Here is a 17,833-nt window from a genome sequence, read left to right on the forward strand (position 1 = left end):
TAGAGGTTGTTTTATTACTCAAAGTGAGGATAGCTTTATGAATGTGTAATGCTTGATTGTTAGTCGTTACGGACCTCGTTTATGTTATTCATATCGTACGTTTTATAGCGACAAGATCGTTACTGGCCACCGACATAGTGTAGCTTATACACTTTCACGACATAAGGTTAACATCCGTGAACCTACTTTTTTCGCGCTTAAAATGAAACGCTAAAGGTATACTCTATTTTCATCGATTTAATAGACATGTAGGATTACATATACATATTTTATTCCACCATAAAACTATATTATAATGCGTTAATTTACTCAGCTAAGTGTGTCTAATTGTGATTGGTGAACAAACAACAAATAACCGAGTGCAGGGGCGCGGCGGCGGCGGCGGCGGCGACACTCTCTGCACGCCGAACAGTAATCCAATGGTCTGGTCTCATTGAATCCGGCGCACAGACCCCGCCGCGCCTCTCACTCCACATATATATCTCATTTACTCAACTGTTAAATCACTAAATACAAAACACGGGTCGCCGACGTGGGACGATCATGCTCCGACTGCGAGGCACTGGCTCTGTATCGGTAACCATTTTAAAGCATTTATATAAATTAAAAGTTGATAGCCACATCATGATCCCACGTACAACACTCAGTTTCTGTAGACATTGTAAGTACATTGTGTGTTCTGTCAGCTAACAATTGGCAAGATGATATAAAACTAAACTCATAGGGGGGCTTATAGCCATTTGTACATTGCATATTTCTAGTGTTAAATAATCCTTTCTTTGGCTTAAACGATGTATCGGAAGCGTAAAAGTATACTTCAAAAGCATTAAAAATATATGTAGTACTTATCTAAAAACTAAACATAACATGTAAGTATGTGCTATGTTTTACACAGGACATTTTTATATGACATTCACTGGGGTAAATGTTATCTTTAAATTTTATTATAAAATATTCAATAATCCAACAGAATACAGAATATAGCGTGATATGTTCCGTTACTGGTAGCGTGATTGTTAGTTTAATTTAAAATGGCGTCAAGTTTACATTTCGTTATGTTTTGGACAGCATTGTAGCGATTGCCAGCAATCGTATTTTGACAAAAATTCTTAACTTTATCTAGGTTTTGTCGACGAACACAGTGCCGCTAGCATGTTGGTACTATAGAAAGCACTTTTCATGCTAGTTTATTTTTAACTTAATGCCAAAGACATTGATTTTTCCCATTCGCATCATCAAAATTAACATGGTCAAGGAATAAAATATTTTACATCGTTTCGGACTGAATATCGTTAGCCATTTGTGTGATAAAAATGTGATGATGTATCAAACTTTTAAACGCGTGCGGAAGCTTTGATAAAAATATAAAACGTAGCGGCGTCACTGTCGGCCTCACGGATTGATTAAATAAATGATGTTGGATGTTTATAAAGATTAAATAAACTTGACTATGTTCTGATCACAGCGGGGAAGGCGCGGGGTGCGGGGCAGCGGGAGTTTCACATCCACCAATGAGAATTTTGGATCCTCAAAAATGTCACTGTGAGGCCTCGATGACGGCCGGATTCACACAACGGCTGACGGGCCGAGACGCAGTGTTCAATAGGTGTGTACGGTGTTGGTTAATGCGACGGGCCTGCGCCGGTGTGCCCGTGCGACAAAACTCCATCACGTTAACATCCACCTACAGAAACTATTCAACACTACGTATAGGCCGTCACGTTGCCCGTCTTTATAAATCCTTGACCGTTAACAAGCGCCCTCAGCCGATATCAAACGTCCTTCACTGCGCAACCCTGCTCATCTCCGGTGGGAAATAAACTTTAGTCAAGTTCGAGCCCTCATTAAATCTCCATAGACCTCCAATGTAATTAATTATATACATTTTTATATAAATAATGCCGTAAACCTGGCAGTGAGGCCGCTCCTCGTCCGTTCTATTTCAGTATATTTGGCACAATCGGTGACAGAATTACATTCAACTACAAGCGTATAATTAATCCTTAAAACAAAACCTATTGGGACAATCATTACTCTGCCTGGGTGATACTAATAACATGAAAGAGTACAAATGTAAAATGGAGACTTTAGACCCCGTGTTGTTCTTAGCGTGTCTGTGACAAACACTAGAGCTGGACTAGGGTCTGTCACCGTGAATGCATATGAAATAAAAAGAGCCATTTGGATTGCATTTGCATCGCACGGCGATGGTTAAGGTCAGTTATACATTTGACATGGATCAAATGGGTCAGTGACCATCGACTGATATCTGATTGATACCCGGTACACTCACCTGCCTTCCAATGACACGGCATGCGGTGTGAGTGATTGTACACCGTCCAAGCAGTGTAAAGTAAACGATAATCGCGCGTCAGCCGTGCGCATAGAAATTCACGTTTACTTTTCACTGCATAAAACTCGAACTCCGCATGCTGTATCTAATTCGAAGGCAATTCAATGTACCGGGTATACATTTAATTACCGTAAAACCGTATTATAAATAAGCCCAGTAGAATTAAGTGCAATAGAATTGAAGGCAGAGTTTCTTACAAATCCAATTTCATCTGATAGAGTCAAAGTCTCCATTCAACCGTTCCCCAGTTTCTGAAACGGCATTTAACTTACACATATTTCAACAAGCACCAGCTTATACTATACTTGTTCTCGTCTGCCAATCAGAAACTGGGGAACAGGAACAACAATTAAATATATAATAATGAATCACAGAGGCTATGGTCTGGTTACCGTCATATTTCATTATAATCTTCAAGTAGAAATAACATTCTCATATAGGTAATCTATTTTATTTAGCGTGCGCTTAATTTCTCTATATATATCTCCATATATAATATTTCAATAGCTCTATATATGTTGTGCTCGGTTTGTACAGCAATGCTACGATCAAAATTGTACTACTCTTCAATTTATTTATTATCTATTAACAATAAAAAGTCCTCGTACCTACATAATGTAAAATCATCGAAAAAACGAGAAAATAAAAACATTTTCCAAAAATTCATAATAGAAATTAATATAAATTCAATTTGCAAATACAACTGTGGTAAAGTATACATTTACATCTCACATTCAACAGGATCAAATCACAGCTAACAACGAAACCGCTACTCGTAGACGTATGTACTGTACCGTTCAACATCCAACCTTATTACCTAAGCATAAGAAATGTTGTTTTTACAAATTGTGTAGAGAAGGAACAGCCGTGCGTCTACGAATAACACAAACTAACTTAATTAAGTACGGAGTGGAGTTACTGAACATCTACTATAACGCCTACGTCTTTGGTTAGTCACGTTCATCTGAAGCAGACTAGACCATTCCAACCGACTGCATTAGTACAGAATACAATATATATTTTTCTATATAGTTCACGAGAAGAAATTAAGTGATATCAGTGAAGTAGGCCAATTTGGGATAAAAAAGGGTTTACGTCAAAATGCGAATCGTCCATTTAGAACAGCCTAGTCCGGGAACGTCGCTATTGAAACAAAACGCACACACGCATATATACGGTAAGTCACGCCACACGACACACACTAACTATTACTAGAATGTCAATAAATAATATTACTGGCCCGAGACTTGATGTGCCATCCGCCACGCCGTCTCAACATCCCCGGGGTCACTCTTAAATAAATCGACGAACGATCGAGAATTGTCTGGCAATCGGCAAGTCTCGTTCGCGCGGTTCTGTCTGTTTAGAGAGTGACCCCCAGAGCCTTTGCAAGAGTGTATGAGAGACAGACATACTTCTAGTGGCGGCATGGCGCACAGTTGAAGCCTGCAGAAATAGGGACCTAAGATAGGATAGAAAGAAACGTCGCGATTGTACAGATATTGATTTGTTTCTTAGTAAATAGTTTGTACACGTCTCCTCATACAAATGCTACGTATGTAGGTAGATCCCCGAGGCCCAGTGTCCCGTCCACTACTCACTATACTTGTTTAGTATGATCCACATCAAAAATAAATTTGCACATACATTTAACTTACAATCTATTAGTACATAACAAGGAGACGTTTAAAGACATATATGTATATTTATTATATATATAAGTAACTATTCTTTATTTAGAAGCCGTTTTAACTCTGACGTTAAATAAAATCGGTTCAGAGTTAAAATGGTTCTGCTTTTTTCATATTTTTTTATATACTTATAGTATTGTGTTTGAGTTCAAGCGCAGATGTCACATTGAACGACAGATGCCGCGTTCATTCAGTGAATGTCATCACGTGGTGACTCCTGCGGTTGAAGCCAAGCACCGGACGAACCACCAAGCTATGTCTACCACGAGTTAACATAGAACACAGAGACGAAGTGCCAACGACTCAGCAATATGTACACGCACCCAACTATTTCCAAAAAACAACTGGAAAAACGACGAAAAACTTAATACTTCATATACGGATTTGTTAGGTAAACAACTTCAATACAAAATATATAAATGGTGTCAGAACGTAACAGTATAATATTAATAGTCGGAACACGTAAAATATTGTTTGTATATAATGTTATATATAAATATATATTATTTTACACTAACATCTACATAAGTAAAGCATTACATTTGTGCAATGATGGCCGCGCCAGGTATGTTCAACGCAATTGAAACAATACATTTTACACTACGTTTGCTAAAATTAACTAAATATATTTAATTTAAAATATGTTAACAGACACCTTTGGTACGTTTTACGAATGTACATCTAAAAATAAGTTTAATAATACTAAATAAACAAATACTGTGCTCCATCACAGGATGCAGCGTGCGCAGATCAACATAATCTCAATACGTCCGTACTCTCAGTACAGGAGAACAAAACGCGGCGAAACCCTCGATAAATCGATTCGTAAATAATAATATTATGAGTATTGCAGGAAAATGCTTTACAAAAGTATTACACAACGAGGGACTAGAAGCGGGATTAATTATTATTACATTCCAAATAATTAAATTATTCCAAATAGAAAAAACATACTCTTACAAACTTAAAACTTGGAAGAACCGTGTTCAAAAATTCAAATATAACGTTCAAAAAACAACTTTCAAATGTAAAGACAATATAAATTCAAATTGATTGATTGCTTTGCCCCGACGCGCACAAATCACTCACACACACACACACAAACACACTCTCAGCGACATTATTATAATAAATTTGCTCGTACCACTATCGCGACTGCGCCATGGCTGGCGTCTGGGGTTTACTTGCGGCGGGCGCCCGCTGCCGGCGCCTCGCCCAATCACCGATCAACATTCACTAAAGGTACTCTCTTTCAATATTTTTTCTTCAATATTTACAACAATCGTTAACTGCTATAAACTCTTTTTTTATAGTTTAATAAATTTGTTTTTTAGTGGAAAATACACTAATTCTCGCGACGACATACGTTGCTCGTATGTTTCGACACCGGCGGCCGCGTGCAAGCCCACTAGAGTGATTTTCATCAAACATTTAAACGTTTTTAAATCTATTGCTGTCTTGCTCTGCCACTATACTGTCAAAGCAAGCGACCAATAGATTTAAATACCCTAGAGCCTTGAAGTCGCATGAGACGCTAAAGCTGGGCTCACACGGGCCGCCCGTCGACTCAAACAATCAGTGCTCGATAAAATACATCTGGCTTGTGATAAAAATCATGGACAGAATCTCATAAGAAATTAACAATTCATACGTTTTTTTCGTGGAAATTAACCCTCAAATCTAATATTTGGCAACATGCTTCATCTATGAGAACCTATGGGTGTGTTGAGGTATTCCTTACATTAGCTAAAACCGCTACGATATAATAAACTCACAGTAGACCTCGCAACTTGCATCCGACATTACTTTCACCGGACGAGTGAATGCTTCTATAACTAAAACGTCTATGCGCCGTCAAACACCTTTCAGATCAATAAAAAAAAAATAAGAAAATATAAAATAAAAAAGCGAAATGACTAAACGGGAGATTGTCGCTCCGCTCGCGCTAGAGGTCGCCACTAGACGCAAACACGTATGAAACAAAACATGATAAAAAATAATACTTTGATCAACATTAATACTTAACTGCTCAAGATCTAGAACAGTGCGGCCCGACCGCACACTTTAACTTCGTGTTGACTAGACAAGTGTTGGCATTGCACTTACAGGCTATCAGAAGTGGTACACCATTCGTCCAATATGTTATGACCAATGTTTGATCAAATACAGCCGATATTTTCCTTACTGCCGTTGATATTGACGTCATCTTGCAATATATTTGGCCAAGTACATTGCGGATGGCGCACCACTCGTAGCGAAATAAAGAACGACATGGCACTGAACAAGCCTACGTTTGGAGGGCGACGCGCGGCAATGTAGACCTTATGCGTTGGTGATAAGGTCTCAGGCGACCGGCGTCTTGTCGAATGAGGCCACGGGGTTGAAGTCCTTGTTGACGAACGAGAAGCCGCGGAATTCCTCCTGCAAATAGATAATGAACAGTTATTCAGTGAACGAAGCAATTTACGTATCTTGAACAATGCGCAGTAGCCTTTATAAATGAAGAATTTAATGATTTTATGTCAATAGATTTGCGCAGATGGCTGCCGTTTTCCATACCATACGTGATTTGACGGCAAACGTGTGGTGTGGTTCGGCCCACTGGTGAACAGGCAGCCAAGAGTGGCTGGATGACAAACTAGGAGCTGATATCAGTTTTGTGATCCTTAGGAGTTAGGAAAGTCCATAAGTTGTTGTATGTATAAAATTGTTAGTGGCTATTGTTCCAAGTGTACCTATCGGTAAGGATTGAACCATTGCTTCACAGAGTGAGCTACAGAATGAATAAGTGAATGAAAGTGGTCTAGCACGGACCTGGTTGATGGCGCGCACCACGTCGGCCGGCAGGGGGGTCAGCACGGGCTCCTCCTTCGTGAACTCCGCGTCGAAGTTCACCGCCTCCTTCTTGCTCTTCTGAAACATACAATGTCATTATTAGACTTGTATTAGGTACTATTGTAAACTTGATGCAAAAGGCCAGAAACCAAAGTGGCTGACTGCAAAAATAATGTTAGATATGAAAGTCATCTATTTAGTTGGTAGTGTGTGTTAGTATGACACCTACTATCACACACTACCAAAGTGAATGAATGCTACAGGCCACATTGCACCCTCCCATTCAGTCCACTATATTTAACGACCCTGTAGCTCAGTTCGCTGTTTCGTATTCCGGCCAAACATAGTGCGAGACCCGTATGACAGACTCTGCCTAGTTTTGGGCCTGATGGCCGTGTATGAGATGTCCCGTATGACTCACTGAGCGGGGGCGGAAGAAGCACTATAGGGACCAGTATACACTAGGACTCACTGAGCGGGGGCGGAAGCACTATAGGGACTAGTATACACTAGGACTCACTGAGCGGGGGCGGAAGCACTATAGGGACTAGTATACACTAGGACTCACTGAGCGGGGGCGGAAGAAGCACTATAGGGACCAGTATACACTAGGACTCACTGAGCGGGGGCGGAAGCACTATAGGGACTAGTATACACTAGGACTCACTGAGCGGGGGCGGAAGAAGCACTATAGGGACCAGTATACACTAGGACTCACTGAGCGGGGGCGGAAGCACTATAGGGACTAGTATACACTAGGACTCACTGAGCGGGGGCGGAAGCACTATAGGGACTAGTATACACTAGGACTCACTGAGCGGGGGCGGAAGCACTATAGGGACTAGTATACACTAGGACTCACTGAGCGGGGGCGGAAGCACTATAGGGACCAGTATACACTAGGACTCACTGAGCGGGGGCGGAAGGGCGGGCGCAGGCGGCGCTCGTGCAGGGCGTCCCAGTCCATGTCGCGGAAGAAGGGGTGCTGCCGGATGGAGCCGCCGCCGCCGAGCACGCCCAGACGCCGCGCCGGGTTCTTCGTCATGAAGCCTGGAGAAAAAAATAATGTTTATTACACACACACTCACGTCACGCCTTGTACTAATTTACTCCCTTGCGGGGTAGGCAGAGATGCATCCACCCACTTTTCTCCAGAGTATTTATTACATTCATAAGTATACACTTTGTTATTTTACTGTAAATTGGTATAGATGACTTTGATATAGCTATTTACTCACGGAGTCACGGGTTCTTGTTTCAGTGAATATTTGGTCCTGCGAGCCGGATCTATAGCAGATGATCCCTGTGTTGCTCACTGTTATTTTCTAATGTAATGTACTTAACATAGTAGTTTATTTGGTTGTTATCAAGGACCCTTCTTCAATAAGCATCCAGCTTCATCAGCTGAACCAAACCATACCGCGATCTACACGACCACCCTACTACGCCATCTATGAGCGGACTTAGCTACTATAAAACTCAAAACTCACCCTTGAGTATGTTGACGGGGCGTGATAGATTAGTTTGATACAGCTATTTAGTCAAGACTTTTGTTTCGGCGAACAGGTGGTCCTTCGAGCCGGATCTTTGTTCCCTACCCTTGAGTATGTTACCCTTATCGAACTGTAAATCGGTAAAGACTAGTTTGATACAGCTATCTAGTCATGGGTTTTTGTTCCGGCGAACATTTGGTCCTTCGAGCCGGATCTATAGCACACTCAACACTCACCCTTGAGTATGTTGACGGCGTGATAGATTACTTTGATATAGCTATTTTTTACGGGTTTTGGTACGTTGCATATTTAGTCCTTCGAGCCGGATCTAAAGCACACTCAACACTCACCCTTGAGTATGTTGACGACGTGATAAAGTAGTTTGATACAGCTATTTAACCACAGAATTTTGTTTCTGCGAATATTTGCTCCTTCGAGCCGGATCTATAGCACACTCAACACTCACCCTTGAGTATGTTAACAGCGTGATAGATTAGTTTGATATATTATATATTTTGCTTAGCTTATATATATTGCTTTTTTTTACGAGTTTTTGTACGTTGCACATTTGGTCCTTCGAGCCGGACCACTCTCCTTACCGTTGAGTATGTTAACAGCGTGATAGATTAGTTTGATATAGCTTTTTTTTTACGAGTTTTTGTACGTTGCACATTTGGTCCTTCGAGCCGGACCACTCTCCTTACCCTTGAGTATGTTAACAGCGTGATAGATTAGTTTGATATAGCTTTTTTTTACGAGTTTTTGTACGTTGCACATTTGGTCCTTCGAGCCGGACCACTCTCCTTACCCTTGAGTATGTTGACGGCGTGGTTGCTGAGCCACACGGGGTACAACACATCGTCGTGCAGGATGGACTCGAACAGCTCGTCCTCGTTGTCGGCCTCGAAGGGCGGCTGCCCCGCCAGCATCTCGTACAGAAGGACGCCTAGAGCCCACCAGTCCACTGAGGGACCGTATTCCAGCTCTTGCAGGATCTGGGGATGATAGATAGGTGATTAATTAGATTATACGGCAGTATTTCAAATTGAAGTTGAGCAAAGTATATGGAATGATGGATAGGAATATGTTAGGATTTTTTTTAATCCACCTGAACTAGGTCCTATAGGATGTTCAGGTTACAAGTATTGTTTACAGTAATTACTTCAGTAATCACTTGTTTGTAATATAATTATTATGATAGATTGGGGGAAGGGAGTTTAGTTATTGATATCGATTCTGAAGGCGGAAATTTTAAATTTAGAGACGTCAAAACCTTAATTTCTTTGTTTAAAATTCGACTCTATGATTGTTTCCGTAAATGTCATTTTTGACTAGCAATTTTTTTAGTTTGACAGCGTTAAAATTAGAATTTCTGCCTTCAGAATCAACATCATTGACTGGTTGTAAGAATTGCAATGATGATTAACAACCCAACTGACGCGCTGTTTCGTGCGACGGTCTCCGAGTTAAAAAGCGTAGAATTCCACGTCGAATAAAAAAATATAAAAAGCGATAAGACGGCAATGGTAACCTTTCGTTTTGTAAATCCATGTGCGAACCCTGTATATTATTATGGTTATTTAAACTATTGCTATCCCGACTAAAGCAACTTTAAAACTCACCTCAGGCGCGATATAATCCGGAGTTCCACAGAACGTAGTGGTCGTGGCGCCATCTTGGAACATAAAGCAAGTACATATTTATGGCAAAATACTATACATAACAATATTTTAAAGTACACAATAACATTTAATATGTCCTCAGATCTCATAATCTTGGCTGTCACAGGCCACTCTGTTGCACAACGGATCACAACGCGTTGTCATACAGCTTCCTCTAGAGCGCTTTTCTCGTCATTGGACATCATCATCACTAGCCTACGACCTTGCTACACTTGGACAAGGGCCTCCCCAAGGAGAGCCATTAAATATTTTCAATCCATCGAAAACCAGTTTGAGTGCGGTTGTCAATGTTGTCATACTATGGCAAATGTTTCCTCTGACAAAGTTAAAGTTACAAAACTTGGTACTTGGCATTTCAAATTCCCTGGCAGGTACCGAATGCTTTACGAAGCAAGCCGACATTCTTTAACCCTGGACGTAACATGACCTATAACGACTGAGGGGCCGAGCCATTGCCAGGTGTGTACTAAGTTCTCCGAAGACAGCTGGCATTGGCCCTGTCCTTGTTAAGTTTGTTGCCATTACTAATGTAAGTGTGACTCTGAAAACCATTAATTTAAAAAAAAAAGGAAAAAAAAAAGAAAAAAAAAAAAAAATATTCTTGTATAATGAGATACACGGCTGGGGGTTTTTAGTCGGTTAACGCCCGACACTACCTGGGTCCTCTTCCCAGGTGTCCATGTGGATTTTCCCCCAGCAGTGGAAAAAAAAAGGGAAAAGAGAAAAAGAAAAAAAAAAAGAACAATATATATATAAAAGATAGAATATATATACCTATATATAAATGAAACTTCCTTATCGAGTAGAAAGTAGATAAAAGAATTAAAAACTATCTCATAAAAATTACCACTCTTCAAAAGGCACGGACATAAAGTCTGTGGAGTGATAACAATTTCTTAAAAAAAAAAAAAAAAAAAACCCTGGACGTAAAAAGACAGGTTTTATAAGTTAAAAGTGTGTGTATCTGTGTGTGATGTCTATGGTAGCGTAGCTCCCAAACGGCTGAACCGATTTTCATTTTATTTTTTTAGGTCGATAGGTAATATCTTCACTCCTAAGCCTCCTAGGACTCACCGATGATGCCCTCCTTGCACATGCCGAAGTCGGCCAGCTTGCAGTGGCCCTCGCTGTCCAGCAGAATGTTGTCCAGCTTCAGGTCGCGGTAGATCACGCCGTGCGAGTGCAGGAACTGCAGCGCGAGGGTCACTTCCGCTGAGTAGAATCTGCGGGGGTAGGTGCTGGTTAGACAGATGTGTGGGTGTTACTGACCGCCACATTAGTAAAATGAACGGAAAGGCTAGATTTATGACATAACGAAGAAACCTTTTTAATGCGAATAATCACAACAAATAAATGGTAATGTCAGTCGTCACTTTGGTCCGAATGTCCCCCTATAGCCACACGTACTATTAGCAAAAGCAACATTTTTGTACTCAAGATATAGGTAGCACGCTAATATAGCGCTAGGTTTGAAATTTTAAATTAAGAAAATGCACACTGGATACACATGTAGAATATTATGTAATAACCGCTGCTCTGTTCTCCGTAAGAGTTCTACATTAACTGTTCTGCCGTCACTCCTCCCACACTCACCTGGCTCTCGGCTCGTCGAACTTCCTGGCCCGCTGTATCTGGAACATGAGGTCTCCTCCGTCCACGTACTCCATGACAAAGAACAGCCGCTCCCGGGTCTGGAAGGCGCTGTGCAAGGCGGTCAGGAAGGGGTGCCGGGCGGCGAGGGCTAGTACCCGCCGCTCGGTCAGTGTGCATTCCACGTCGTCGTCCTGGATTATCGCGTCCTTCTTGAGGACTTTTACTGCGTACACCTGTAGGGAAATTGATATATAGCATCTGAAGAAGACTTCAATATTAAAACCCAGAGTTAAGAGTTGAGCGTGGGTTTGATAGTGTCGAAACTGCACAATGCCATTGATGCACGGTAAGCCGCGGCCTTATAGTCTACGTGCTCCTCCTATCTTTTCATCTATTGGTAAATGCAACATGCTCTGATGGTTTTTTATGCTATCGTATGGAAAGTCAAGTCTTCTCTGATAGGAAATGCATCAGACGAGAAGGTAATCGACAAATATTTATGTCTTTGAGTTGAGCCAAAGTCACAGAAAGTGGCTACGCTTAATTTTATTTACCCTCTCCCCTTTGTTCTTCAGCGGAGAAATACCCACACTATTCCCCACTAGATGATCCCCTCACCTCATCCGTGCCCTTCTTCTCCGCCAGCATGACCTTGCCGAAGCTGCCCTTGCCCAGCACCTTGATGAAGTGGAAGTCGTCCAGCGACACCGCCGCCGCGCCGCTGCCGCCACCGCTCTCTGTCGGATTAGTACATATACGTTAATAAATAATACACATAAATAAATAAACCAGACTCCGAAGGCCTGGCCCTGTAGCACGGCACGCCATTAAGACGTGACAAAAGTTCTTCGTCGCGCTCGCTCTTGAGGCTGCGCAATGTGAGTGAGCGCGATGCAAAACTCTTGTCACGTCTTAAATGCGCCCCGTACTAGCCCTTCTGTAACATGGAGAGGTGGACGATAGATTCAGGGAATTTTAGCGTAGTCACAGACACAATAATCTAATAATAATCATAAATTATTACACTAGCAAGCGATGCGTGGTAAGTACTTCAATTAGGTACTTTGTCTTATTTTGGATTTTCTACATTAGATTGGTCGGTCGGTCCAACAAAATTCGATGCAAATAAACTTGTGAAATATCAGAACAAAGAATCCAGATTCACACATGACGAATGATAGCTACACATGTAGGTGCTGATGCTGAGTACTGACCTTTGTCCTGCTGCTGGTCCGGCCCCTCCTTGTCGCCGGCGGCCGCGTCGCCCGCGCCCTCCAGCGCCGTGTTCAAGTACTACAACACACACAAAGTCATGTTAGCCACATAATTTAAAACAGGAGGGTTATAAGAAAACGTAATATCCATGAAATGCAGAGAGTCACAGACAGATCATCAAAAAATATATATTTATACGATGAATAAAACTTTCCCGGTTATGCCAAGTGCACACACTGCACACTCCTACGCTTATACTATGAGCATCATCTACGATTTAGTCCTATTTTTTAACCTTCATTTTTTTTATTGTGCCATCCAGTCTCACTTTGGCAAGGCTATATGACCCACAAAATTCAAATTTAAAACTACATAATGTACAAAAATAAATATATAGTTGTAGGGTACCTTGCTGGGCCGGGGCCTTGGGTTCTTGTCGGGCGAGATGCCCATCTCGCTGAGGATCTCGGCCATCATCTTGGTGTTGATGCCGCAGTTGTTGGCCACGTTCTTCTGGCAGCGCTTGTGCACGTTCATCGAACACACTGCGGGGAACACACAAGCTAGTAAGTACTCTTCTAGCAACCATTGCAGTGTTGAAATTTTGTAGAAGTAAATTTTACAAACGCAATAATGAGTTTCTGGCGGAAATGAAATTCACTTATAGATTCGAGGTAATAGGAGGTAGGTTTTAATAACCTAACCTGTTAAAAACACCCGACGGTTTGTTTTGAAGGCTAAGCCGATTTTGATAAATATGGCTAAGAACACTCAGGTTAACATTTCCCATGACAGATACACACAGACACGTTATACTTAAACCAGAAATTAAAACGCATACCTGACCTACCTCCAAAAAAAATTGTTGGTCCATGTGCATACTGAACACCCAGTATATTATACAGCACAAGTCATACCTTCGCACTGCAGGCCCTGCTTGATGAGTCCGTAGAGCAGCGAGCCGCAGTGGTCGCAGAAGGTGAACCGCTTGTAGGAGTGCACCACGAAGCGGTGCGGCACGTTCACGTTGAAGCGCTGCCCGCCCGACACGCCCACGCCGCTTTGTTGCTGCGGGGGGAGGGGGGAGGGGATGAGTGTGTGGAGGAGTAATCACGGCCCCGCGCTTTACACGGGCAGGTGAGGCCTTGTGAAATGTACCTATGCCAGGTTTGACAGATAGTCATAGCTGTTGAAGAATATCTGGTTGTTAAATTTAGGATGGTGTTCGATGGCAGGTATATTTTTGGCAGGTATATTTAATAATGGCGAATTTCAGTCCCCCTACTAGGCAAAACCCTCATTACTGTTGTTGCTAATAATATTCAGCAAGAAAAAAAATGTCATTTCATCCCTTCATGGGTCTGAGAAGATAAGGTTTGTCAGCGTGATGAATGGATTAGCCAGCCTGAGCACCCTCAATCGCTGATCGCCAGGGGTGCGCTGGACTATAAAATACAGTTGATATGTCACACGGGGACGTTCCTTTTGTTCACCCCATATAAGAGTAAATAATAGATCCATTGTTGACTCACCCGTACTTCCTCTTTCATGCCGGGACACTTGGTGACGACGGACGAGTGGCAGCGCTTGTGCACCACGCACGTGCACACTGCAAACAAAAATTTGTGTTATTCATGTCTTGTTCATAGAAGCGTCGCTTCTACCATCAACCTTATAATGCAGCATGGCTTCTTTATTAGAAGTAGTAGCAACAAAACATTGTTCTTTCATGTCTTGTTCATAGCGGCATTGCTTCTACCATCAATGTTATAATGGAGCATGGTTCTAACGCTTCTTTATAAGAAGGAGAAGCGTAAATGAATGATGACAACTCACCTTGGCATTGGTAGCCCTGCTTGCCGAGACCCCTGAAACAAATACAAGTTCGTTAGTAATGAGAGCACATATAATCTTATATGATGAGTACTCCACTCGAAACCTACTAAATTCGTGGCAAATAGAGACATAATGATATGCTATGTAGTATCACTTAGCTACGATTTTTATTTAATTTCAGTGGACTTTTGCGTCAGCTGCAGCGTAATCATGGAGCAATTTTGATGACTTAATTTTTCTTCAATGGTGGTTTGACCCAACAAGGCTTGACTTGGCTCAGATTGATTACTTCGGATACTCCAGAGCAGTACATTTATGAAGACCCATCATAAATGACAATCTATGTATAATAGTATTTTTTTGTTACTGGGGGACTTCTTATGTGAAACAAGGCACGTCATATCTAGAGGAGGCTCTACACTCACCATATGAACTCGCGGCAGTGCGAGCAGAAGGTGGGCTGGCGCAGGAAGGTGGCCATGAACTTGTGTCCGTTGACCTGGTGCACGCGGCGGCGCATGGCCCCGCGGCGCCGCGCGAAGCCCGCGCCCTCCTTGAACTCGCGCCCGCGCGCCGCCGCGCCCGCCGTGGACCGGGGCTCGGCCGCCGCTAAGGGGGAGGGGAGGTGAATTGTGATTATTTATTTTACCTATGTAACAGGACTGTATATAATCTATTTTTGTTGTGTTTCCAGCAAAATTGCTAGTATAAAAGCAAAAGGGGGACTTTTAACATCATCATCAGTCAATACTCGTCCACTGCTGGTCATGACCATGACTAAGGAATGTGAAACTACTTTACTCCTACTTTACTGTCCCCGCCTTTTGTGTCTCTGATTTTATTCTAATTATTAGTCTGGGATTTTATTGTACAAGCTAGAAAATATTTGCACAGTAAATCCAGCCTAATAACTTAATGACAAATTGTTAATAATAAAGTTCCTACAACTACACTAAACTATTATGTAGATTTCAAATATGAATTAAAAAAACATAAATAAAAATAAAGTTAAAATAAAATTACAGATGGCTACAAATTTAATAATCAAATTTGTGAAAATGATGTAATTTATTTAATTTTATTAAGTACCTTGTGTGGCGCTCCATTTCAGATCTATGCGGAGGTGCAGCTTGCCCTGCGGCTCCAGGTCCACCTGAAGAACATCACATTATTAGTTTTCTGAAATATTGCTAAGTACATTAGGGACAGTGGATGTTGGGCGACCCACTTCCAGCGGCCGAGTATGTGGGTCACTGCAATGTTTCCCCAATTAGGCCCAACCTGTGGCATGCACTTTAGTTTACAAGCCATTATTGGATTTGTGTATGAAATTGGTATACTTTTCAATTATACTAATATGCAAATAAGTACCCATGTAAGTATGTGAAAATTGTTTTGTGTAATAAGTGTAAAAATAAATAAACATTTACATTTAATCTGCAAATAATAGTGGCTTGTTAGCACACAGGTTGCAAGCATATTCTGAGGTGACTTGCAATCTTATGTGGTATTTCACAGACATCATGAATGTATACCTGTGATTAATACTTTAATTTGAAAGTGTACTTTTACAGTGTGTCACTACCAGTATGAGTCATAAATCTCATCATCAAGACATACATCACACAAATGGATCCCTTTGAGGAAAATGTGTTGTGCACCCAAAATAAACTTTCAGTAGGAAGCCCCTGATTCATCACAGTAATGTGTGGTGATTGTAGTGAGTAGAATGAATTGTTCAATATCAAAGTTTGAAATAACAAACATTGCACACAGCATCAAATATAAAGTAATGTCAATAATAATATCTTATAATTAATTTGATTGCATATCAATTTCAGTTTTATAGATTTTATAGTATAATTTCAAAAACAAAGACACTTAAAACATAGAATTAGTGAGTTTGTTATTTTTGCTTTGTTTGTTTAACAAATGTATGTAGGTACCTCATCTTCCTCACATAATGATTCATAACCTTCATTTATTTCCTCAAAATACAGTCGGCCAGATTTCCAGCACTTCATATTGGCACCACTCACATTGACTTGTGACCCACTTGCTGCTGCGAGACACTATTAGACACTGATGCACACCACTTATCTTCTAAACAAACATCTATTTATGTTTCAGATAGCATTCACTTCTATCACTACTATCAAGAGATTACATGGTATTAAGATAAGATGTGAGTAAAACCCCAGTCGGCCGCTAGTTCCCACAGTCAGCTGATAGGCGGCATCAACAACACAACAACACTCACCCAAAAGTCTGAAGCATCTTTATCTCTGTGTATCAAGTCTTCAAAAGGAATAGTACAGTTTGCAACAAAATCATCAGGCGGAATGGCAGCATCATGGAACACTGTGATGCCCAAGCTGGAAAAAAAACAAGTTTTAACAACAATGTGAATTGTGAACAGAGAAATAGATTCCAATAAGAAAGTATGTAAGTGACAGCAACCTGGTGACATTATGCACTTCGTGTATGAAGGTCTCGTTCCACACGGGGTCGAAGGTCTTGGGCTTGGTGGTGGAGCGGTCCAGGTGGTGCTCGTCGGCGTCGATGGAGACGTACGGGTCTATCGGCTGGTCGTCTGCAACACAACCAGTATTTACATATATTACCAACACCCATTTTGGTAAACATGCTACGCCTAGTTTACGCGCCCATTTTTTTGTGCAACCAACGAAAATTTCACTAAATCTTTATATTGCCAGTGGCGCAAGGATCTCGAGATTGTGTTTAGACGAAGCTCCGGGACGTACCTGGTTTCCCGAAGGTCATGTTATGCCTTTTCTGGAAGTCAGTCGGCCTAAGGCCCGTCGCCTCGCACACCTTGACCCGCACAGTCCCGCTGAACATGGTGGCGACCAACGAGCCCTATCACCGAGACCGCGCCGCCTCACGATCACTTCCACACGATAAACCCACTTAAAATCATTGAAGGAGCTTCATAATTGAAATAGAAATTAAAAAGACTTGACAGCGACGAGATCGGCCATGGATGGATTGTTGTCTATGGATTTGGAATTTGGATTAAAAAAACACTTTAGCCTACTTTCTGTATAAGGCTAGCCGCAACATAAATACAATGTTCCATTTCCAGCTTCCACAAAATTCACAAAAGGGACATAC

The 17,833-nt window shown here is 41.5% G+C and overlaps 1 protein-coding gene and 1 long non-coding RNA gene across 4 annotated transcripts; one reads left to right on the forward strand and one right to left on the reverse strand.

Annotated features, from left to right (window-relative positions):
- Positions 1-217: 217 nt before the first annotated feature.
- Positions 218-17,806, reverse strand: LOC105387893 (protein kinase C). Of its 3 annotated transcripts, none has more exons than XM_048630425.1 (18): positions 17,464-17,806; positions 17,159-17,291; positions 16,959-17,073; positions 15,788-15,851; positions 15,124-15,307; positions 14,699-14,730; positions 14,395-14,471; positions 13,780-13,930; positions 13,271-13,407; positions 12,862-12,940; positions 12,266-12,384; positions 11,648-11,880; positions 11,129-11,277; positions 9,995-10,047; positions 9,181-9,367; positions 7,790-7,929; positions 6,859-6,954; positions 218-6,465 (listed from the first exon to the last, which is right to left on the reverse strand). In XM_048630425.1, exons 1-18 carry the CDS (start codon positions 17,558-17,560, stop codon positions 6,388-6,390), a joined length of 2,124 nt encoding a protein of 707 aa, XP_048486382.1. In that variant the 5' UTR covers positions 17,561-17,806; the 3' UTR covers positions 218-6,387. The 3 variants fall into 3 exon arrangements, with proteins under 3 accessions (XP_048486382.1, XP_048486381.1, XP_048486383.1); XM_048630424.1 differs by having other exon boundaries at positions 6,859-6,957; positions 17,464-17,805; XM_048630426.1 differs by lacking the exons at positions 16,959-17,073; positions 17,159-17,291; positions 17,464-17,806 and adding an exon at positions 16,645-16,860 and having other exon boundaries at positions 6,859-6,957.
- Positions 16,401-17,076, forward strand: LOC125490614. Its single transcript, XR_007267793.1, has 2 exons — positions 16,401-16,487; positions 16,829-17,076. It is a non-coding gene; the product is annotated as an uncharacterized LOC125490614 (long non-coding RNA).
- Positions 17,807-17,833: the final 27 nt, after the last annotated feature.

The sequence above is a fragment of the Plutella xylostella genome, chromosome 25 (genome assembly GCF_932276165.1).
Source record: "Plutella xylostella chromosome 25, ilPluXylo3.1, whole genome shotgun sequence".
Taxonomy (NCBI): Eukaryota; Metazoa; Arthropoda; class Insecta; order Lepidoptera; family Plutellidae; genus Plutella; species Plutella xylostella.